The sequence below is a fragment of the Hippocampus comes genome, unplaced genomic scaffold (genome assembly GCF_001891065.2).
Source record: "Hippocampus comes isolate QL1 unplaced genomic scaffold, H_comes_QL1_v1.1 scaffold299, whole genome shotgun sequence".
Lineage (NCBI taxonomy): Eukaryota > Metazoa > Chordata > Actinopteri > Syngnathiformes > Syngnathidae > Hippocampus > Hippocampus comes.
In genome coordinates, this window is record NW_017805694.1 from 335457 (window position 1) to 357857 (window position 22401).

The 22401-nt window shown below is 52.5% G+C and overlaps 4 protein-coding genes, 1 long non-coding RNA gene and 1 other non-coding gene across 7 annotated transcripts in view; 3 read left to right on the forward strand and 3 right to left on the reverse strand.

Moving 5' to 3' along the window:
• Nucleotides 1-18840, reverse strand: part of LOC109522945 (FYVE, RhoGEF and PH domain-containing protein 6-like) — a 31863-nt gene extending 13023 nt beyond the window's left edge. Inside the window, exons 1-2 of the mRNA XM_019881768.1 lie at nt 18834-18840; nt 4754-4764 (exon numbers count right to left, since the gene is read on the reverse strand). The gene's annotated coding sequence lies outside the window, so the exon portion shown is untranslated. The remainder of the gene's footprint in view (nt 1-4753; nt 4765-18833) is intronic.
• LOC109522946 (uncharacterized protein C3orf20) lies at nt 35-8223 on the reverse strand. Of its 2 annotated transcripts, none has more exons than XM_019881769.1 (17): nt 7839-8223; nt 7666-7739; nt 6395-6735; nt 5964-5993; nt 5794-5847; nt 5625-5727; nt 4578-4778; nt 4337-4486; nt 4152-4269; nt 3751-3870; nt 3164-3314; nt 2822-3002; nt 1961-2038; nt 1428-1785; nt 770-886; nt 328-470; nt 35-252 (listed from the first exon to the last, which is right to left on the reverse strand). In XM_019881769.1, exons 1-17 carry the CDS (start codon nt 7887-7889, stop codon nt 117-119), a joined length of 2406 nt encoding a protein of 801 aa, XP_019737328.1. In that variant the 5' UTR covers nt 7890-8223; the 3' UTR covers nt 35-116. The 2 variants fall into 2 exon arrangements, with proteins under 2 accessions (XP_019737328.1, XP_019737329.1); XM_019881770.1 differs by having other exon boundaries at nt 98-252; nt 328-426.
• trnay-gua (transfer RNA tyrosine (anticodon GUA)) lies at nt 8385-8472 on the forward strand. Its single transcript is given in 2 exon segments — nt 8385-8421; nt 8437-8472. It is a non-coding gene; the product is annotated as a tRNA-Tyr (tRNA).
• On the reverse strand, nt 8914-16320 carry hal (histidine ammonia-lyase). Its single transcript, XM_019881771.1, has 20 exons — nt 15988-16320; nt 14483-14543; nt 14369-14396; nt 14195-14269; nt 14006-14078; nt 13865-13931; nt 13725-13762; nt 12674-12799; nt 11998-12137; nt 11862-11909; nt 11514-11661; nt 11303-11398; nt 11158-11216; nt 10982-11062; nt 10645-10710; nt 10401-10566; nt 10186-10320; nt 9322-9430; nt 9160-9229; nt 8914-9069 (listed from the first exon to the last, which is right to left on the reverse strand). Exons 1-20 carry the CDS (start codon nt 16232-16234, stop codon nt 8938-8940), a joined length of 1965 nt encoding a protein of 654 aa, XP_019737330.1. The 5' UTR covers nt 16235-16320; the 3' UTR covers nt 8914-8937.
• Nucleotides 17747-18485, forward strand: LOC109522956 (uncharacterized). The gene is made up of 2 exons (XR_002169668.1): nt 17747-17876; nt 18367-18485. It is a non-coding gene; the product is annotated as an uncharacterized LOC109522956 (long non-coding RNA).
• LOC109522949 (ETS domain-containing protein Elk-3-like) overlaps nt 18818-22401 on the forward strand; it is an 8309-nt gene continuing 4725 nt past the window's right edge. Inside the window, 4 exon segments of the mRNA XM_019881774.1 lie at nt 18818-19136; nt 21611-21819; nt 22187-22379; nt 22382-22401. The exon segment at nt 22382-22401 is cut by the window's right edge and continues 489 nt beyond it. Of these exon segments, the coding sequence (XP_019737333.1) occupies nt 21613-21819; nt 22187-22379; nt 22382-22401 (420 nt within the window). The 5' untranslated portion in view covers nt 18818-19136; nt 21611-21612.

Genomic DNA, 22401 nt, shown 5'->3' on the forward strand with positions numbered 1-22401 from the left:
TCCTTTCTTTATTTTTTTTTCTCGTGAAGTAAATGGCAAGCCGGAACAACGAGCGTACGATATAAGCCAAGCCGATGAAAAAGTCCTTTGCCAGGACGTCACCTCTTCCGGTTGACTCACGTCGTTTCGGCGACGTATTCTTTTTCCGGCGAGTGATTCGACGTGAGGTCATTGGTTAGCGTCGGCGCCGATTCTTCCACTTTATTTGCGTTCGAGGCCTCCGAGCAGCCCACGCTGACCTTTGCGCTCTCGCTGCAAGCATCAAGGAAGGACGAGGGTGACGTTGATCTCGGACGATTGACTGCGCCGAGTCGGTGCTCCTCCTACCTGAATTTGTAATCGGGAGGGAGGCTGACACCCAACCTGTAGTCCTCCCTGGTTCTCAAAATTTGCTTCTGAAGGTCCGAGGCGGAGCAGGTGCGACCACTGGAGACGTAGCCCAAAAACATCAGTCGCCCTCGGATGTACATCTAACACATTGACATTACATTTGAATTGATTGGATGTTTTTTTTTTAAGTTTTGTATTAAATAAAAAAATAAAAATTTTCAGTGTTTTGTTTGTTTGTGTTTGTTTCAGAACAATACTTGCAACACTTGAGCACACTGAATAGCAGAAAATGACTTCTGATCCGAAAGTACAGCAAATACGGCGACGAGGTGAGTTTAACCTCCATCTCGTGTATTTTGCGTTCGGATGCATGTACTCAAGCATCGTATACGAGAGCATTATTTGTGCGTGTTGACGTGCGAGTGTGGCCCATACTGACCAGGATCATGCCGGCGGCGACGTTGTGGCGATGCTGCAAGAGGATGTTGTCCACCGGGCAGCCCAAGGCCCCCGTGGACACTTCGTACCTCACCAGACGAAACGAGTCCATCTGGCACTGAGTGGCAAAAGAGCGCCTTCGTCATTTGGTCAGGAGCAGGCGCAAGCACAAATGGATTTTAAAAATTTTATTTTTTGCCCTGATTCCGAATCTGCCCTCGTCAGTCTTTTCATCATACTAATAGAAGGTTACAATCACAAGAATATCAGGTGTAATCTACTTGGAAATATTCATGAATTAAGGTTGAGGTACAGCGACAGGTGACATTTCTTTCTGGAACGTCAGCGCTAGGAAGCAAGATTGCGCAAGCTTTTATGGGTCAAAGTCAAAGAAATATCTCAACAACCTGCCGTGCTGCGGGGAAAAAAGCGGAGACATTTTCAATGTCAATGTCAAAAATGGACCCAAGGAGGTCATCTTTGCTGTTGTCGTGCGCGTACGTACGTACGTAAGAGGCAGGAAAACAAAAAAGGCATTTTGGACTTTTCCACTTGAGCAGATTCGAGAGGCGCCAGCTTTGAAGTCGGACTCGGGAAAGGGAGCCGAGGCGATCCCGAGCGGGTTTGGGCCCAGAGCGGTCGAAAGCGGCCGGGCTCACCTGGGCGCAGGGCATGGTCCTCTTCCTGTTGCTCCTGCGGTAGAGCTGCTGGATGGCGTCCTGCTCGGGCGTGGCCCCGGGCTTGACGGGCAGCGTGACCACCACCACCAGGATCTGCTGGCTGTGCTGCGGCTGGCCCGTGATGAAGGCGTCGTACTCCACGTCCAGCAGCACGGGCATCAGCGCCGTGCTGCAGCAGCACCTCTTGGGCGCCTGGCCTTTGAGCTGCCGGAGCAGGGCCGCCCGCAGCAGCAGCGGGCACACGGTGAGCGGCACCGAGGGCGGCAGGCCGGACCGCACGGGGAAGCGAGGCAGGCTGGACAGGCGCGAGGCGGAATAGTCTGGAAGGACCACTAACCTGCCGGGGGCCAGCGAGTCGGGGTTAGGCTTACAACGTGGCCGTCAAACAGACGCTCTACCGTTTCAACGCGAGCGACGTGGGCCGCGTTGGCAATCGTTCACCGGTTGTAACGTCGCACAAGAAAAGGGCCAACTCCAGCGAGCGACAGCTAACGCGGCCGCGGCGGTCTTACTCCTGTTTGATGTTGCCGAGGATCCGCAGGGGTCCGATCTGTAACATGCTGTGCTCCTTGGTGTTCTTTGCGGGGACCCTGCGAAACATTCACGACGCGTTGCATTAGCGCCCAAATGTCATTCAAACATGAAGCGAGTCCACGCGAGTAGCGTATAGCAGCGGTCCCCCACGTCACGGTCCGCGGGTCATTTGGTTCTGGGCTGCGCAGAAATAATTTACTTCCGTTTTATTTATTTTGGAATCTGAAATGTATTTTATTTTGAAAAATGACCGGATTCTAATACCTTCGGAGGAAAAGTACAAAAATAATAGTTATATCTGTCTACAACGTGTCACTCTTGACGCAGGTCAAGGCGCGCTTCTCGTCACGTGATAGGTTACCACTAAAATGAAACCCAGGAGCTCACAAAACGAGTCAAAAACAAACGTCTTCGGGAAGGGGACAGAAGAGGAGCCTACGACTTTCAAGAAAAAGAGGGCTACATTTCATCCTACTTCAAATCCGGATTTATCGCAACGGTAGATTCCCACCCACCGAGCCCGCTCTGCGTAACGCGCGGCGATGGCGAGTCGCATTTTTCATGCATTTTGTATTTGCGGCGCATCTTATTTTGAAGGCACGTTTAAACCATCGTGACCAGAGACCGTTGCGACCAGATAGGACCTTCCTCGTGTCATGATTCGTGTTTAGGATTAGGTTTCGAAAATAGTGCAGTTTTGGTGCAGGTCAAATGATATTATTTTGTGGTATTTTTCTGTCACAGAAAATAAGTGTCTGACATTATTATACATTTGCGGGGCAAAAAAGGTCGGAGACCGCTGGCGTATAGCGTCGCCTTCCCGTGAACGTGAGCCAGACCTTGTCTTGGTCGGAGCTTCGCGCGGCGTTTTCTTGGCGGGCTGCTCGAGTTTCTCCGGCACTTTTTCTTTGGCCTTGGCCAGCTTGCCGTGGGCCCGCTCGAGTGCCTTCTTGGCCGACAGCGCCCGCTTCTTGTGCTTGCCCTTGGCGACCTTCGGCTTTTTCTCACCGCGCTTGAGACCTGCACACGAGCAAACGCGCAACACGGGAGGGACCGTAATTACCCGGAGGCGTTGCGAGAGCCGCGTGGCCCGCGCTGCGGCCTGAGCGCTCGCTTTGAAGGGCGACTCGGTTCCCGTTCACTGTTGGTCCATTTTCACCGGCGTGCGAAGCGACGGGTACCGGTGGCGGTGCGATAATAGTCCAGCCAGGCGGTCAGGATGTCTCGGACTTTCTTGCGAAGTTTGCTCAGCTCGCCCATCGCGTGACATCCTTTCTTCCAACGCGCCGACAAGGTCCCCGCCGACGCCTCCGGGAACGTCTGGTCGGCCTCCTGGGAAGGGCGGGGATTGCAGAACGTGTCTGATGGCCAGGTCATCGTCAAAGGCTCGCTTGGGAAACTTAATTCTTGCCGTGCGGGCAAAAGACCACGTCTGCCAAGACGTGAGCTTGATTTACGGACGCTTTCTTGCTCCTCGCCCCGACCTGCTTCGGGAGAAATCGGCTCGCGGCCCGTCATGATTGTTGGTGAGCGGCTAAAATGATGTGGCTTTGTTCTCTCTCTCTCAAATATATTTCTATCATGTATTGGGACATCACACGGCCTATTGGAATGAAATGGCGCCATTTTCACAAGCCGGCGGTACTGTAAGCATCAACGTCAATGTTGATCGTTTTGCTGTGTGCGTGACTCTTGAGAAATGACAATGAGGAGTTGCTGTACTTGCTTCAGAACACATGAGAAAAAAAAAAACGTTTGTCACTCTCACCGCTTCCTTTGCGGAGCACGGGGCAACCGAGAGCGGGAGCTGAACTTTGTTGTCCTCACACTTGAAGCACAGCAGCGCCGTCGTGCCGCTCAGCAGCCGCAGCGAGATGCCCTTTGCCAGCTGCGCGACACACCACAAACAGGTTACACGATTGACGCGCCTTGCGGGCTGGAGGAATTCCAACGCGCAACAATGGTCTTTGGCGCGTGTATCCGAGGCGAAACAAAAACGCTAAAAGGCGAAGCTACGGCGTGAAGCGTCTGCGGTCACCGCTGCAAAAACAGCGACCGGCAGAGTCACAGAAAGGCACAGAAGCGGACGTTTTCGTGGCTCCGCCATCCGCCGTCGCCGTTCTTTGAGTCGGCCGCGCGGCGAGGAAGGGACGCGACGGCGCGGTTCACCTTGACGACGATCTTCTCCTGTTCTCGGTCGGTCTTCCAGCACCACTCCTTCTTGAGGTTGCCCTCCCGGTCGCACAGGAATCCGCCGTGCTGGTCCCACAAGGCCGTCACCGCGGAGCTGGAAGGGCATGGTTTGAACCGAGCGCCGTCCAGAAAGGCGGCGCGAGCGCGAGCGATGAGGCCACCTGACGGGGTGAGAGGCGGAACCGCGGCCGCACGCGGTGACGGTGGCCAGGATGACGGGAGCGTGGCTGTCGGTGAACACGTTGGTGCAGAAGCCTCCCGACGGAAGACCCGAGTGGCTGTGGCACACGGCCATGTTGCCCGACGGGTAGCTGAGGGGACGGCGTTAAGGGGCCGGCCGGCCTTTCTGCTGCCGGGACACGTTTGCCAAAACCGATCAATACAATGCGGCGCAAAGGATACTAGATGAAGGAGCTCTCGTTGGCGACCCTGCAATGCAGTTTCTTCAGCGGCGGCGGCCGCCACGGGGTCACTTCCTCGGCGGGGGTGTCGGCTTCGCTCGGCACGCTTAGTAGACTGTGAGTCTTGATTCCCGCCTTTGCGTCGACGTAGTGACGGAGGATGGGAGAACTCGGCACCTGATCCATCACTCGCGGTTTGACGCTGCGGGACGGACAAACGTCGATGCTCAACACTCGTCACATTCGTTTGAATTTAGGGTTGGGATCGAGATCCGAGAAAACGTGACGCGGGTCCTGGAGTGAATGGTGAACGGCATGTAAAAAAAAAAAAAAAGAAAAAAGACAGTAGCTGGTGTGAAAGTTCAGCCACGCGGCGAGTCCGTTTCTTGTTCGTCGATCTGCACACAATCAGTTTGAACATCAAAAGGCCTTTCGCGGTCTCGTTTTTGTTGTTTTACAGGTTGAGGTGTCAGAAAAGTACCAAAATCGAGGATTTGGCTCAGCCACTGTTGTGCTTGACACAAGTAGGTCTCTTTCTCCACTTTTTGGTCAGACGCGGGTGTTTTTGCTGAACGCAACCCATGTTTTCCTGCCGATCACGAAAGAATGGGCAAAGAGCTCCGAAACCTTTTGGCCGTCGGTTTCTCAGACTCGGGACGGTTTACATGCACCGTATTATGAGCCGCCACTCGCAATTTCTTTTCAAATGAATTCACAATGTACGTACGTTGAGTCTTTGGAGAGACGGGTTGTTGGGGGTTTTGGGGGGGGGGGGCTTTGATTTGCTGTCTGACGACTGCAGGGTGGCAATGAGGTGAATTCAAACGCAGAGAGCAGCTTGGCCTCGCGCTCTTCCGCTTCCGCGCTAACACGAAGGAGTATCGATGTCGCGGTGCTCGAACCATGCAGCAGCGCACACAGAAAGGCAATGAGACGTCTGAATGAAGAGGTCTCGGTCTACCGGTTTCATTCCTTCCAAATGTCATTCCTGTGTGTTTTTCATACGACATCTTGCGAACGCATGGAGCGGAGTCAAGGAGGAACTGACTGTGGACTTGCGCTGGCCTTGAGTCTCTCCACCACCCACTGGCACAAGCCCCTGGCAGGAGGCGTCGCTTCGCCCAAGGCCTGGAGCGGCAAAGCCAACCAATCTGCAAGAAGACCCGAGTGACAACATGCACACCAAAGACGAGCGCTGCGGCGGCGGCGGCACCCACCTGGATCTTGACTGCTGCCGGAGATCATGTCTTCCGTGGCCGTGGGACTGACAGCTGAGCGGCGGGAAATTCAGACAGACGACACTAAAGTGCAGTTTTTGCCGGCGGCCGCCACGTAGAACGCGGCCGCCGCTGCTGCAGCAGCACGTTCGTTGACGGAATGAACTTACCGGACACTTCGCCAGGTACCGCTGCAACATCTGAGAAGGAAAAAGAAAACATCTTTGAGGCTGGGCGTGGAATGTCAACCAGTTTTTCCTTTCCATTTCGACTATAAAAGACAGGATGATATTTTGCACACTTGGTTAATTTTGTGATTGGCGGTCATGTCAAAATCCGTCACTTCGATCAGTGACGACATTGATGGACTCGGCAAAATAAGACTTGAGAGCCCCAGTTTTTCCGACAATTCCAATCCACATTGTGGGAAAGTCGCCGACGACTGACGCTCGTCGACAAGCTACAAATGCCCCAGACTGGACTTTTTTTTAAATTGCTAAAACTTGCAATCTCTCCCCAGCAAAAGCCCAAAATGGAGTTTCCCGCAGTCCGACGTGCCAAAAGAATGGCACGCGCGGTCTTGAAAGAAAGCCGGACTGACCTGTTGCGTCTTGGTTTGTTTTTGAGGGTTTCTTCTGAGACTTTTTCCTCCTGGCCGCCTTGCGTCGGGCCGCATCTTCGGCCTCCTTGGGCTGCTTGAGCGCGGCGTCGGCCGAGTAGTTGAGGATGTCGCCCAACTGCAGGGAGGCGCCGCGGTTGCGGTACAGCAGGCGACCCAATTCGTTCAGCAAGCGAGGGGCGGCCCGCTTCTGGCTGGCCAGCGGGTCCTCGTTCTCGTCTTCCGCTGAGTCATCTTCGCATGTGTCCTCCCTTGCCGAGGTCTCCGGAAGATCGTCGCTTTTTGCTTTTTTCAGAAGCTTCAATAGTTTGCCATTTTCAGACCTGTCGGAGCAAACGACACCCACATCGCTCACTGGGCAGATTCTTCGGTACACGACCTCACAACATCCAAAGCGCAGACACATCAGGCCTTTGACTTGACAGCGGCTGTGGCTGCCGGAATCTTTCACTGTGACTTGACGAGTCATTCTCTTTCCGTTTGAAAATCTTTTTCTTTCTTTTTTTCCCCACGCTGTGTGCCTTTTGTTTTTTGCGTGGCCCGTGCCACCAATCCGGTCACTTCGGCGATGACGGCCACCGCCACTACGCTCCGGCCACAGACGGACGGAGGCAGAGCCTGACCCGTTGAGCGAGTGTCACCGAAGATGAAGAGAAAAAAAAAAATCGGGATTCAAGGATTTGTGTTTTGATGAAAGACGGCAACGCGCAAAGTTTGAAACCTGAAGCTACGAGACACACAACATCTACCATGTTGACTTCAGGGGGACGGCTGCAGGTAAGATAGCCGTGTCAACTCTGAAGCTGAGTTTGCTCGAAAGTTTAGTTCATCGTTAACTGGTCGAATATGCACATGCCGGTTCTGCATTGACTTGAGAAGCCAATAAAGCGATGCACTGGGACACCCTGGCGAGCGTTCCCATTATGCCCTTAAAAAAGTGATTGTTGTTGAAGCACAGACGACGATAGACTCCACTTTGAGGAGGGCTGTGGTACGTGAGCGGGTCCGCCATATTTGATGATGGCGGCGCCCCCCCCCCCCCCCAAAAAAAAAAACACACAACCTCCCCTCACCAAAGGGACACAAAGTTAATGACTCTCGATCAAGCATTTACACAGCAAGCCGGGCTCGCGTCTCTCTGGAACAGAACGAAGGCGAAAGCTACTTGGAATCGTCCTCGTCGTGTATGGAGGTGAGATGAATGTTGCGGCGAGCCGCAAAGCTAGTTTGCACTCGCGCCAAAGCAAACCTACCTTTTTTCCTTCTTTTCGTCTTTAGGTTTTCCCACATTCGCAACTTTGCCCTTCTTACTTCGCGGTGGTGCAGGCTGCAACGAGAGGGCACTTTCATTCGGACAAGTCAACTCGTCGTTGGCTGCTGGCAGCGAGAGCGAGAGAGACCGAGAAGAGAGAGCGCGGTAGCCCACCTGGTCGAAGAAATAAATGGGGTAAGGGGACAGGAGCGTCAACGAAGTCATGTGGAGGAGGCGAGAAGTGAGGGGAGCCCTTGACCCTTTCGGGCGCCTTCTCTCTCGAGTGGAGCCGAGCCACGTCGGGCGGCGTCACCAAGCGACACAAAGCGGACAATCGTCAGAACACCTTTTCACTTCCGACGTCCGCCCGAAGTCACCCGGAGCGACTCGGATGCAACCCGCGACCACAAATGGAACGCGGTAGGCGTTCGCGGCGTCCGATGCTGCTCAGGAAGCTTCGAGGTGTGCTGCTTGCTTGGCCGGGCGGGTCTCAAATTTGGACAAGATGGAGACGTCCTCACCTGTATCCCCCAAGCAGTGCCACTGCACGTCTACAGGGGGCGCGAAGAGACAACGTTTCACGGTTTGTTGAGCGCAAAGCGTCAACTGGATCTTGAGAAATGACCGTACCTGAGTCATTTGGAGCGTACTCGCGTCATTTGTAATCTCGTATTCGAAAGATGAAGAAACATAAAGCCAAAGCCGGCACGTTCGTTCGACCCTTCGATAGCTCAGTTGGTAGAGCGGAGGACTGTAGAGGCTAACTGCTGAAATCCTTAGGTCGCTGGTTCAAATCCGGCTCGAAGGAGTTTTTTTTTTGTTTGTTTTTTGTAGACCCTCCGAGAATTATTTTCGGCGACATTGCGTCAACTATCGCAGTGAATCCGGCAACTCCATGTTGAGTTTACAGCAGATCTGAGTTGGCAAAAGTAGTGAGACACTTTAAAATACTCTTAAAAGTAGAAGCACGGATTCAACTCCTTTAGATAAGTTTAAAAAAAATAATGAATACAAATTGGCGGACTAAGTATAGGAGTAAGACTTTATTATACAGTATTTAGTCTGTCATGTAATTTAACACAATTACCTCAGATATGTAATTTTCATTCAAAATAATGAGACTGGAAGACAGTTAGGGAGAATGGCTGAGGTAACGAAATCAGAATAGGATAGACACCAGTTCAAAAGTCATTCGTGATCAATTCTGAAGTCATGCGGTACGCTGACGTGTGTTAGTGCGTCGATATCGGTCACATTTGGGGACTGCGCGGCTTCAGTCATGGCGACAGCGCTTCCTGGGCGAAGGAGGCGACTCCAGTGAGAAGGCGGTCGGAGAGACGGGACGGGATTCGGGAATGTACTCCGTCTGATATTTGTCAATGTAAGGCTTGGCCACGGTCCACACCTGCGTCGAGTCAAGAAATAAGTCGGTCACGAAATAAAGGGCAAATACGGGATGCAGGCGCATGTAGATTTGGGCCGGTCAACTACTTGCCTTTTGGTCGAGCAGGAGGCGATGCACCGCCTCGATGTCCGGGGACATGAATCGGTCTTTAATCCACGGCCTGCGGAAAATATTAAATATTAACCATCCCGAGCCTCTCTTCCACCGGAGCGGGACCGTTGTTGTACCTTGGCCCTGCTGTGTTTGACTTACTTGACCACACTGCGCACCAGGTCGTAGACCTTTTCCAGCGGCGTGGTGGTACGGAGCGGGCGGAGGAACTCGATGCCCTGGCAGGCCGCCAACAGCTCGATGGCCAGGACTGAGCCCGGATGCAAACAAACAACATTTTCAGGTGGCGCAAACAGGTCGGACTCATTTTATCTTTCATGTCTTTGTTTCCTCCTCCTTGATTGGATTTTTACGCCAAGGCGCATTTCCTCAGCCCGAGAGTCCTTGTCGAAGAATATGGATGCTACCCCCCCACCCCCGACCCCCACGCCCTGGATCGGAAAACCACCCACAACCAAGAGGAGCTTTTGCGTCTTTTTTTCTCAGCATCGAGGAGACTGGAATCCCTTCAGCCAAGTCGTGTCATCGCTCAAGATGAGAAGGTGGACTGAACGGCCACGGGAGATGACGGCCGTTTCGTTCCACCGATCGCGTGAGTGAATGTGAGGCAACTCGGCAAGGAGTGAACTCTCGGCCGTTTCCGTCCAACCTTCAGCTGCTCGCGAGCATTCCGTTCCTCTCTGCGATCTGCTGACAACTTCCATATAAGATGGAGACCGTTAAAACTCTGCATGTCCCGTCCAGCCGGGCTAATGTGGAGGGAGCGGACGGCTCTTCTGCGCCGGCTGCTCTGGGGAATCTGAGTTCCGACGACGTGGACTAGCAAGAGGCCATCATCTGGAGACCCAGCGGAGGCTCGCAGCAAAAAAAAAAAAAAAAAAAAAAGCGGACCGATAGCAGGAGCTCATCACTTGAGAAGCTTGGAAGTTAAGGTCGAACTGGAGTTTCCGACAGCCCCGTAGGTGGGCCTGCAGCGCAACGGAAAAGAGGCGGAGCGTTCCTTACCTTGCTCCACGTGCTCCACCACTCTCAGGGCCTTCCTGGCAGCCCAGCCCCCCATGGACACGTGGTCCTCCGTGGCGGCGCTGGTGGACAAGGAGTCCACAGAGGAAGGATGGCACAAAACTTTGTTCTCTGAAACTGGACACGGGCGGGAAACGATTGAGGGAGGTTGAAGTCAAGGTGGGGGCAACGGGGGAAAAAGAACGTGGGGGTCCCACCCAAAGCGGCGGCGGTGCAGTGCGCAATCATGAAGCCCGAATTGAGGCCCCCCTCATTGACCAGGAAGGCCGGCAGCTCACTCAGCGACGGGTTGCACAGTCTCTCGATCCGCCTCTCGCTGATGGAAGCCAGTTCGTGCACTGCGATGGCGAGAAAGTCCAGAGCCTGGCAGGAAGGCGGAAAGGTTGAGAGCGCCACGAAAGCCGTCGCTTTGAAGCCGCCGGTTGGTCGTCTCGCGTCTACCTTCGCCGGGTACTCCCCGTGAAAATTTCCGCCCGAGATGGTCTCCCCTCTTTCGGCGAACACCATCTGGCGCGGCCAATAGGAAAAAAAACCCAAACAAAGAAAAACAGCCACCGCGGATGGACGGATAACCCGAGTGACAGACAAGGCGTATTAGCGTAAGCTGGTCCAGAAAAGGCGGCGGCCCCCGGGAACGGGACTCGGTCATCGACCCGAGAACAACGAGGGAGAACGCCGCCGTTTGACCCGTGCCACCTTTGACCGAGGCGAGACCCCCAAACCAGGGCGGTTCATCCCTTCCGCCGCCCACCAGAGCCATTCGAGACGGGACGGATACCGGGTTGTCCGTGGCACTGTTGATTTCCGTGTTGATGATGTTGAGGACAAACTGGATGGTGTCGTTGGAAATGCCGTGGACCTTTGAGCAGAGCGGGAGCAAGAAGCGGCTCGATGAGCAGACGCCGACGCGTCGGAATCATTTTCCGAGTCACGTTGACGGACGGGACGTGTTACCTGAGGACAGCAACGCATGGTGTAAGCGTCCTGGACCCTGTCGCAGAAGCGGTGGCTCTCTGGACACACAAGCGCACACAACTTCCTTAGTCATCTCGTCCAGCGCCGGCCGCCGTCCTCCTTCGGTTTGCGAAAATGCGGCCACCTGCGATCTCGGAAGGATGGTGATCCGAGTCCAGCAGCGAGCGGAAGCGCAGGGCCACCTCCACTTGTCCCGGGTGGGGCCTCAGCGAATGGATGTCTGCGCGGCGGGGGGACGCCGCCGAGAAGGATCGGAAACGTCAAGCGTGTACGCTGCGCTGCGCTGCGCCTGGGGGTTCGGGAATGATGCGCTACGGTCCCGCGGCGCCGCTCACCGCTGTCGAAGGCCTTGGTGGTTCCCTTCAGCACCTCCAGGGTGAGCGCGGCGATGATGTCGGCCTGGCGGGCGATGGCCTGGGCTCGCTCCACCGCCTCCGCCCCCAGCGAGGTGATCATCTGGGTGCCGTTGATCAGAGCCAGGCCCTGTCGGGGGGGGGCGAACGGGGAAGGGGGCGCGGTCACGACATGGGCAACCCCTTCAGTTCCCCCGTTTGCAAAGCCGCTTTGGAGCATTTCGACCGGCCCTTCAAGACGATGCAATGCGGTCCCGGCGGACACTTGGTCCTTCTCGTTTGTGCAAAGCGGCGGGGGAATGAACGTGAGCTGTTGTTTTTCAATCTTACCTCTTTGGGCTTCAGCGATATTGGCTTGAGCCCGTGGGCCTCCAGGACCTGTTCGCAGATAAAAGGAGGAAAAAAAGCACGTCAAATGCCTCGCATCCTTCCGCGAGCGGGCAGGCCGCCTGAGACGGCGTCTTACGTATTTGGCGTCGGCCCATCCGCTCTTCGGCGACCACATTTTCCCCTCGCCCATCAGCCCCAGGGCCAAGTGGGCCAGGGGCGCCAGGTCTCCGCTGGCACCCACCGTGCCCTTCTCGGGGACGAACGAGAGGCAGGAAGCTGCAACGTCACGTCCGGGGTCAGCCAGCGACAACAAGACGGCGCGGCGCCGCCTCGACTCGCGAGTCCGACTGGTTTTTTTCATGTGACGAGCCGGCGCCGGGTGGACGTTTTGCTGGCGGATGCGAGCGATGCCCCGGCATGCGGGCAAGGAGAGCCACGGTCGCTGATGCTGAACCGATCCAACGCACAAATACAAAGTGAGAACGCTCGCAATGAACCGAACCCTCCCGCCGAACCAACGAGGCAACTCCTGACGTCACTCGCCGGGCCACGCGACACACACATGCCGCCCACATTTTTGTATGTTTGCCCGGTTGTCCCGGTCAACGGGTGGCTGAAAGAGCAACGGCAACTGGGGCGCTCCCTCCCGATACCTTTGTCGCTCCATTTCTTTCACTTTGCTCAAACCAACCGAATCACGGTCGTACCTCGAACCAAAGTGGAAAAATTGATCAAGAAACAACCGGCGTTGGCCAAGCTACCGCCGTACGAAAAAGATCCGCCTCTGGGATCGAGAAGGCGGCAGCGCTCACCATTGAAGGCCTGGATCATGGCGCGGAGGGTCTCCAGAGAGATGCCGCTGTGCCCTTTGGCCAGAACGTTGATCCTCAGAGCCAGCAGCATGCGGGTCCTCTCCGGGCTCAGCGGGTTTCCCACACCTGCGCGACACGCCCACGGACGAATGTTTTCACGCCTGCGTTCTCCATCGCGCGTGTTTTCTTGACGGCGGGGGTGCCCGACCGGTTGACCGCGATCGGCCGCGAGCGATACCAAGTCCGCAAGAAAGGATTGAAAAAAATCAAAGCGGCTCACCCTCGAACCTACGATGGCGCGCGATCCGCATCACCGGAGGTTTTTTTACGGTCCGCGGTTCTGCAATTTTTGCCAGATATCTTTTGTCATGATGATTGTCATTTCAAAGTTGGTTTCTTGTACAATTCACCGCCGGCAAAGAATGGCCATCCGCAGCGCCAGGAGAAACGTTTTCAAACGCGACGCAACCGTACGACACTTTCTGCACTTCAGATGCTGCGACGGTGCGCCTCCGCGCCTTCGCGTCAGGACTCGATTTCTTTTTCACAAACTCACAACCTCCTGTGTGGACTTGATTTTTGCGTGCGTGTGCGCACGCGCGGTAAGATGGCGGATGGCGGGAGCGTGGCCGCTTGAAAAGCAGATCTTTGGTCCAAAAAGGTCGGGCACCCCCGCTTTACAGTCTGAGACTCGTCAATAATAGCTGGACCCGATCCCAATCCGAAGGATGATTTCATCTGGAAATGAGGTCGGGGATGGCCCCGTTGCCAGCGCGTCGATATCGATCGACTGATTGACATGCAACAGACGATAGAAGAAAGTGGCAAGAAATGTCATCGGCACACCATTCACGTCATGCAAAGCGTTGAGGAGAAGTCGAAACGCTTCCAAGTGAACGGCTGACATGAAGGAAAAATGTGCCGTGGCGCGTGAAAGCGGTTCAAGCGAACAATCGCGTTCTGCTGACGACTTGAGCTCAGCTATTTTGTCGTCGGTTCAAACTGCGGTCATCGTGAACGAAACGCGCTGGTGTTTGCAACTGCCATTTACCTGCCGAGTGCGAGCGCACCAGGTTCTCCTGCAGCTCCCTAGGCAACGCAAACAAACAAAATCACTCGCGCGTAGCTTTTCGCTCCAAACATTTGCATTTCATTTCTTTTGTGTGTGTGTGTGTGTGTGTGTTTTTTTACTTGAGTTTGCTGACAGGAATGACGGTTCGAGCAAATTTGCCGAAACCGGTGGTGATCCCGTAAACAACTGCAAGCGGAAACGGACAGCAACCACATTGAGTCGTAACGGCGCGGCGTTCAACGACCATTTTGCGCCCCGACCTTTGTTTTCCTTGACGATGGTGTCCAAAAGCTCTCTGGATTTGACAACGTTCCTCTCGGCCTCCGCAGCCAGCTGACAACCACCCCCCACCCCCCAAAAAAACAACAACAGAAAAACCCCACCAAAACAAAAAAAAAGTGAGTGAAAGATCGTCAGCGTCCGTCGAGAGTGTTTGGATGGTGACTGACCGTTATCTTGTAGAGGCCTCGGCCCAAGTTGACCAGGTCCGTCGACGTCAGGCTGTTGCCATCCAAGCAAATACTCTGCAGAGCCAAGCAAAACATGTCTTGGGGACGCAAAAAAAAAAAAAAAAAGACAAATACAAATAAGATCAATGCGTGCGGGCCGGAGAGGACACTTACGTCTTCCGGTTCTCTGTACGCCGCCGTGCTATTTTGTTTGGTGTGATTCATGTAAGGACGACAAGACGAAACCAGAGTGCTCAAATGCAAATGTCATCTTGCGGAAATGGATACAGGTGGGAAACTCCCGGCGTACACGGGATGAAGTCGGGACACATGGTGTCGCCTTCGATGGCTGCAAACACACAAGGGCGGGCGGGCAGGCAGGGTTTGTTTATGCTCGCTTAGACAATCGCCAGAACGAAGGAAATCATCATGAAAGAAACAGCGGAGTCAAAAGGTGTTGAAAAAGTCCGCACGCCCCCGCTCAAATGGCGGCTTTTTGACCGAGGTAAATCATTTCCAAACTTTCTCCAGCATTCATGTGACCTCGAACCTGGACGACAATGGACGGGGATGAATAAACAGCTGAGATAAGGCGCTTGCGCAACCGCGCGCATTCACCCGACTCGTCTGGAACGGGGCTCAGCACACGCCCGCCACCCTTTCAAGTGGTTCCGCCGCAGCCCAAAACGGAGCGCGGATGTGCCGGTTGGCTTTTCCTGGCACGTTTGCCGTCACATGCGCAGCACATATGCCAGGATCGTCCGTCGTCAAATATGACACAGCAGATGCAAGAGCGCCAACTGGGACGAAAAGACGGGATGAAGTTCGGTCAAGGAGGCTCCCGAGAGGCTGACGGCGACATTCGAGGAGCGGCGAGGCTGCGCATGGGACAACAATCTCCCTTCTCCTTCCTACGTCTGGTGGATGGGTTGCAAGACGGAACCCCCCCCCCCCCTCAAAAGAAAAACCAAAAAAACATCTCAGTCTGGACGCGTGTGGTAACCAAGGTTGAACTCGGTTGTATAATTTTACTCCCCCCTCTCGAAAGGAAAATATCTTCTTTTTTTTTTTTCTCCTAATTGACTTCTACAGGTCATAGGTCACATTGAAACAGGGGGCGTGTCGACTTTTTATACCTACGCTGATGATTTTTAGATCCAAAGAGCTCAGAGGCAAAATTCACAACGATACTCTCTGGTGAAAACAACAACAAAATAAAGTCATGTCAAAATGCTCAATTCTGTCAATGAGTTCCAACATGCGACGCTTCCGAGTTCCAAACATTGCTCAGTGACCTTGTTTCCGCAGCGGCCCCCGGGAAGGTCGTCGAAAATCGTGTGGTTTCTATTCTTTTTATCGCTGTTACGGTGGAGGCGCAACTCGACGCCCTCGGAACGGAAATCCGTCGTAAAGCGAAGACGCCCTATGCCAGGGGTGTCGCGGGCCAATATGATAATATGTCTTCCCTCGGGGGGCCGTTATGACAGTGAAAGCGAAGAAATGTTTAATCATCGCATCGTATGATTACTTGTACACAAACAAATTGGCGGATTATTAATTTCGAAATCAGTCAACTCTTTGTTTGCTGTTTCTTCAATTATTGTTGAAGTGAGTGTAAACCGGGTCGCAAAATGATTTCGGGACAGATTTCAGCAAGGATCACAGAAGTTGACACATATGAATGAGTCGCGGGCCACATATAATGACGCGGCGGGCCGGATCTGGTCCCCGGGCCTTGACTTTGACACCCGTGCCCTATGCAAAGGGCCGATTTCGGCGAGTTTGTTTCTAACCCAGTTCGACGAAGTCATTATCCTCCAGGACGTCGTCGATGGTGTCGTCGGCGTCCAGCAGGCCGAGCCCTTGGCACCTGCGCGCCACGAAGCGGGCGTCCTTGAGCGCCGCGATGCCGCCGTCGTCGGGCTTGTTCTTCATGTAGCGCTTGAGGGCTTCCTGGCCCAGCCAGCGGATGGTGGACGAGCTGTCCCGGCACGGCACCGTCAGCCACTCATCTCGGACGTGCACGGTGAAGCGAGGCATGGCGCCACTGAGCGCTGGGGGAGGTCGCGGACCTCCGCAAGGCAACGGCGGCGCAGTGGATGGGGACCAATCAGACAACGGCCGCCGGGGGCCACGCCTCAGCAGCACCGTGGACTGGACACCACCCCCCCCCCCACACACACACAAACACAAACACACACACACACCCTACCCCCAGACCGTGTGAGGCCCAGCCAGGGGTCGCTCGGTCACATGAGTGTTGTTGGGACATCGTGAGCGAAATCCACTTTGGTGGGTCTGACGTAAGCGCAAGGCAGCAACGGAAAGCTTTTGTAAATCACTAACATCATGGCAGCCTAAACTTTGGAATGAAAAGCTTGCCTAACAACCACAACAATTTAACGGGGGGGGGAGGTGGTGGGGGGGGGCAGCGGTGACATGGAGGAAAATAAGTGAAATAACATATCCTGAAGGCCAATTATCTTGAACAGGGTCACGCGGCACTGGAGCCTTTCCCAGGTGACTTTTGTCGGAAGGCGAACTACACCCTGAACCGGTCGCCAGTCAGTCAAACGTGGAGACAAACAACCATTCACACCCACATACAGGTCGTCACTGAGGGCGAACCGATAACACGCTGGCCGCACATAAGTCAGGCGAGTGTACCACTACACTAATAACTTAAACCTAATAGTAAAATGCACAAAGCGAACTATCAAGTCAAGCAAATATGTAACTAATGATACAACTGCATCAAGGGACCAAAGAAAAGGTGATATAAATGGTTTTTAAAAACAAATATAAAGGTGACTAGTTACGTCTTGAAACCATGTCAAAACGTGCAAAAGTTGGGCTTTAAAATATCAAAATAAGAAACATGATGTAAATTGTGTTATTGTAAGAAGAAATAAAACACAAAAATTAAAACACATTCCAGAACTCCAGATTCTGGAAACTGTTAATTGCACTTGAGCGTCCCCTAGTGGTTGAAAGGCCCTAAACGGGCGCTTGGCTGGCTTGCGCCTTTGGGCCGTCTCTGACGCGTAAAGACCATCTTTTCACAAACCATTGACAGGATTTGGAGACGACCGTTTTGTCAAGAGTCTCGGATTAACGAGGTACTCCTGAAGGCATCGTGAGAGAAACCGAAAACAATATCTTAATTTATGGGTTGTCAAATCGGATTTAAATTGAAGAGACGCGCTCAAATGAATTTAAAAAAAAGATGAAGCAAAAAAAAAAACAACAAAGAAAGTCAGCAAGAAAGACAGACAAACAGATAATCCTGTGGAAGGTGGTTTTGGAAATGACGTCGCCACCAAAGTCATCATTGTCGTCTGTGGGTTGTACTAAAATTCTATACCGTGGCTATCTAAAGATAGACCAGTACTACTACTACTAATAATAATAATGATAATATTAATAATAATAATAATAATAACAATAAAATAATGGATCCTCTCGTAAGTGGTGGTCGATTTAACCGAAGGCTCCACTACGACCATCAAATAAATTAGCGTCGTTTTTTAAATGACAACAGCTTTATCAATCTTTGCTTACTGACAGTAGCAAAACTGTAATTAAATCAAGCTTTACGGTCATTTCGTGATGAAAAAGAGAAACTATCGGGGGAAACGATTCTGTCGAACGCGTTTGTCAGATTGACGAGGTTCTCCCGAAGGTAGTTAAACAATATCTTAATTTATGGGTTGTCAAATCGGATTTAAATTGAAGAGACGCGCTCAAATGAATTAAAAAAGATGAAGCAAAAAAAAACAAAAAACAAAAAACAAAAAAGAAAGTCAGCAAGAAAGACAGACAAACAGGTAATCCTTTGGAAGGTGGTTTTGGAAATGACGTCGCCACCAAAGTCATGATTGTCGTCTGTGGGTTGTACCAAAATTCTATACCGTGGCTATCTAAAGATATACTAGTACTACTACTACTACTAATAATAATAATAATAATAATATTAATAATAATAATAATAACAATAAAATAACGGATCCTCGCGTAAGTGGTGGTCGATTTAACTGAAGGCTCCACGACGACCATCAAATAAATTAGCTTCGTTTTTTAAATGACAACAGCTTTATCAATCTTTGCTTACTGACAGTAGCAAAACTGGAATTAAATCAAGCTTTACGGTCATTTCATGATGAAAAAGAAAGGTAGTTGATGCCATATTGATGTTGAGTTGGCACCGGATGCCAACTGGGTTGTTTATTGGTTGTAGCAAAACTGGATTTAAGTCAGTAAGTAAATTCGGCAAGATAAATAAACGATAATTTAAATAGCATTGTTTACGCGTTCGTTAAGGATCGCCGGACTGCGTATGCGACATATAAAGCACAAGAAGAGTGAAAATGGGCTCATTTTTTTTTGCGAGGTGTTCATATTGACAGAGCCATTGGTTGTAGCGAAACTGGATTTAAGTCAAGTAAATTTGGCAAGATAAATGAACGATAATTTAAATACCATTGTTTACGCGTTCGTTAAGGATCGCTGAACTGCGTATGCGACATATAAAGCACAAAAAGAGTGAAAATGGGCTCTTTTTTTTTTTTGCGAGGTGTTCATATTGACAGAGCTTTCTTGAAGGCAACGTAACGGCTTGTTGCTCGCCATGTGTGCCGACTGGCGTCCGTCAGCGGGTAGGCAGCAGAGGCGAAGAGGAGGGGAGGAAAAGTGTGTTTACACAGACGGCAGAACGCCTGGGGAATCGTCGGCGAGAGGAAGTGAGCCGCCGCCGGCTCTGCGTCTGCCTGCTCCGACTTCCTGCTCGGAGAAAGAAAAAGCGCAGGATCCGATTTCAGGCCGAGCACAAGTCGCGAAGCGAGCGACCGAGCGAGCGAGCGAGCATGGAAAAACAAGCCACCTCACCGGCGGCGTCGCGCTGAAGTTCCTCAGCGGGGAAGAAAGGCCACGGAAGTGATCGCAGGTAAACACTTCTCGTCCACTTTCCTTCTCCTCCCACTTTTGGACCCGAGTCGTGGCGTTGTTTCCCGTTAAAAGCCAGTGAACGCAACACTTTTTCGATCTGAAGAGCGGCTCGTCGTCTTCATTCTTCCTTCCGGTGTGCTTCCGAGCAACAAAACAACAAAACCTCTCATTTCGACTTTTTAAACGGCAGGCCTTGTTCAATTTGACGAATCTTGAAGCGTTTCCGTGGTTCACGTTTGCCACGTCCAGACATTTCAGATGGCTCGTAAGGTTTTTAATTCATTTGCAGTGTCCGAGAGAAAAATGGAAACAAAGTCACTTGTCACTACTAACTTAGCTGGCTAGAAAAAGACACCCGTTTTTCCTCATTCGTATAACACTGTAGATGCATACATTTGTATTTTTAACCTTTCAAATCACTTTTCCCAATGCGAAGGTTGGAAAATCCATCCATCCATGATCTGATCTGCTTTTTCTCACAAGGGTCGCGGGCATGCTGGCTCCTATCCCAGTTGTCACCTTCGAATGTGACAGATTATGACTTACACTTGCTCCCTTTGTCCCGCTACCAGTTCAGTCTTTGTCTCACTTGTGAAATAAAAATGTAATTGTCTGCCTTGGGCAGCGGAGGGTATCGCCACTTCCTCCAAATCCAAACCGCGAAACGCTTCTCTCGGAAACTCGCAGTATGACAGGAAATTAACCCCTTGTCCCAAAATTGATAGTTGATGTCGGCACCCCCGCCCCCCTCTCCCGCTCAAAAAGAATAAATAAATAAATGGGGTCGACAAGGAAACCATTTTACCCACTGGAAACTCGCAGTATGACAGGAAATGAACCCCTTGTCCCAAAAATTGATAGTTGATGTCAGCACCCCCGCCCCCTCCCGCTCAAAAAGAAAAAAAATAATAAATGGGGTCGACAAGGAAACCATTTTACCCACATTGTCTAATTTGTAACATTATACAATGTAGTTTTCAGGTGTCTAAAAGGTACAATTGGATATGAACCAACGGAATGACAAAAATGGCCACCCTTGAAAAGTTTCATTGCATTTGCTTGAACACAGCTAGAAAAAAAAAAAGGGGGGCAGAAGAAGGGTCAAACAAATGACCCCCACCAACGGCGGCAGCAGGAGGAGCCACAGAGGGGAGAGGAATCGTGACGAAATCGCAACGTGGACTTTTTCCACGTCCGTCCGAACGAACGAGCAGGAAGCGGGCGCGATGCGGTCACGACCGAGTAATGTCTGCGGCACGCCGTCTACTAATCTCATTAAAGAGTTTCCGTTGGGCCGACACACTGGGCGGCTTTGTGAGCCCGCCGGGGACGCGGACGGCGGCGCGGGGCGGCCCGGCCCGGAAACGGCGGCCCTCGCTCAAGCAACTTGGCCCGCGCGTGGCCAGCGAGAGAGCTGCCCCTCACCGATCATATCATCGCCAAAAATCCCCAATTCTACTATTTGTGGGGGGAAAATACAAAAGAAATATAAATACGTCATATAAAATACATAATTTTTACAATTACAATCAAATTTGTCATTAAAAAATAAATCCACATGTATTTATAAATGTTGTTGCTCTCAAGGCACAATGTTGAAGTGAGTTGCGGCGTTCCGTTGAGAGCAAAGCGGTGCTTTGCAGCCATCTCAAGGCGTCTCGCTGCCTCGGAAGTGGCTTGAGAAGTGACGTGTCAACAAAGGTAGTGCTTTGACACCATCCTGTTGCATGGATCGGTCATGCTAATCCTTTTTAGGATGGATTTTTTTCTATTCGCCGGGGGAAGGATGCAAAATAAAAATGCGGTATTTTGATTGATGGCGAGCACTCGTGCGCTGATTTTTTTTTGTTTGTTTTTTTTTGTTTGTTTTTCTCCTGGGCTTTTACCGTCGAGCGACTCCTCTCCGATTTGTTGTCCCACAGATTAAAATATTATTATTTTTTTTTTAACCTAGCATCCATCACTTCCAAACACGTTCCGTTCGTGGAGGTGGTCTCCAAACGACGGGCATGTCGGTGAGGAACATTTTAGCAATGTTCCTCCTAAGGAAGCACCGAAATCCAACTCGACGTCTTTGGAATGATCCGTGCGTTCGGCCCCGGACGTCACCACCGTGACAAATTTTAGTTTGGGAGCCGGGCCGCTAGCCGTGACGATTGCCGGCGTGCGTGCGGGTGTTAGCATAAAGCTCGAGGAGTTGCGCGCTTTTCTTTGTTGACGTTTGCCTTCAACTGGGAACCGCTGCGTGTTGTGATGTCGGCCGCCGCCTTCGCTAGCCTTCGTTAGCCTTCGCTACCTCACCAGGGGGAGGGGAAACCCCACAACATCCGGGCGATGGTTTGTATCCGGTCAAGATGGCGCGGTCTGCAAAAGTCGCTGAGCCCGGCAAGAAATGTGCGGCGTTGTCCTCGGGGGTTGTCTGCGTTTGCGGCGAGGCTAACCGGCCGTCATCTCTTTGCGCGTGCGGCCCAGCGATGGACAGCGCCATCACCCTGTGGCAGTTCCTGCTGCAGCTGCTGCTGGACCAGAGCCACAAGCACCTGATCTGCTGGACGTCCGCCGACGGCGAGTTCAAGCTGCTCAAGTCCGAGGAGGTGGCCAAGCTGTGGGGGCTGCGCAAGAACAAGACCAACATGAACTACGACAAACTCAGCCGGGCCCTGCGCTACTACTACGACAAGGTAAACGCCGCCTTTTCGCAAACGCGCCTTCTGGCGTGGAAGGCTCACCGCCAACCCGACCGGATGGTGACAAAGATTCTGCCCCCACTTGGCTATTGCCGCGTTGGTGGAATAGGAATGAAGCTGAGCCCTGAGCCACCGCGACGTCATTTTTTTTGGGGGTGGGGGGGGCGTCGAAAAGGACGAAGGGGCGACATTTTTTCATCAGAATGCCGCCTTGAGGCTGTCGCGGGGGCTCCGACATCATACGAAACGTTTGACGTGACTTCCCCTTGACGCGGAGGACTGCTTTTGGAGATTGTCTCATCCTGCAATGCTATTTTAATTTGCTTTTTTGTTTGTTTGTCCCTCCCCCCCCACATGACAGAACATCATCAAGAAGGTGATCGGCCAGAAGTTCGTCTACAAGTTCGTCTCCTTCCCGGAGATCCTCAAGATGGACCCGCAGATGGTGGAGATGGGCTTGGCCTGCGCAAGGTTTCCCCCGCGGGAGGGCGAGCCCCCCGAGGCCGACGTAGACGAGGCGGCGGCGGCGGACGGGGGCGAGGAAGAGGCCGACCAGCGGGGGCGAAGGGCGCGGGC

Excerpts from the sequence above, each read along its gene's own strand:
- LOC109522946 (XM_019881769.1), bottom strand. The coding sequence starts at position 7,889 with ATGACTTCGTTGACGCTCCTGTCCCCTTACCCCATTTATTTCTTCGAC. Across the intron at positions 2,039-2,821 it reads GAAGCTCCGACCAAGACAAG|GGTCCCCGCAAAGAACACCA; the intron begins GTCTGGCTCACG and ends AATGTTTCGCAG. Across the intron at positions 887-1,427 it reads GGACCATGCCCTGCGCCCAG|TGCCAGATGGACTCGTTTCG; the intron begins GTGAGCCCGGCC and ends TTTGCCACTCAG.
- hal (XM_019881771.1), bottom strand. The coding sequence starts at position 16,234 with ATGCCTCGCTTCACCGTGCACGTCCGAGATGAGTGGCTGACGGTGCCG. Across the intron at positions 11,662-11,861 it reads TATCGCTGAAGCCCAAAGAG|GGCCTGGCTCTGATCAACGG; the intron begins GTAAGATTGAAA and ends CCCCCCCGACAG. Across the intron at positions 9,431-10,185 it reads GGTGGAGCACGTGGAGCAAG|TCCTGGCCATCGAGCTGTTG; the intron begins GTAAGGAACGCT and ends ATCCGGGCTCAG.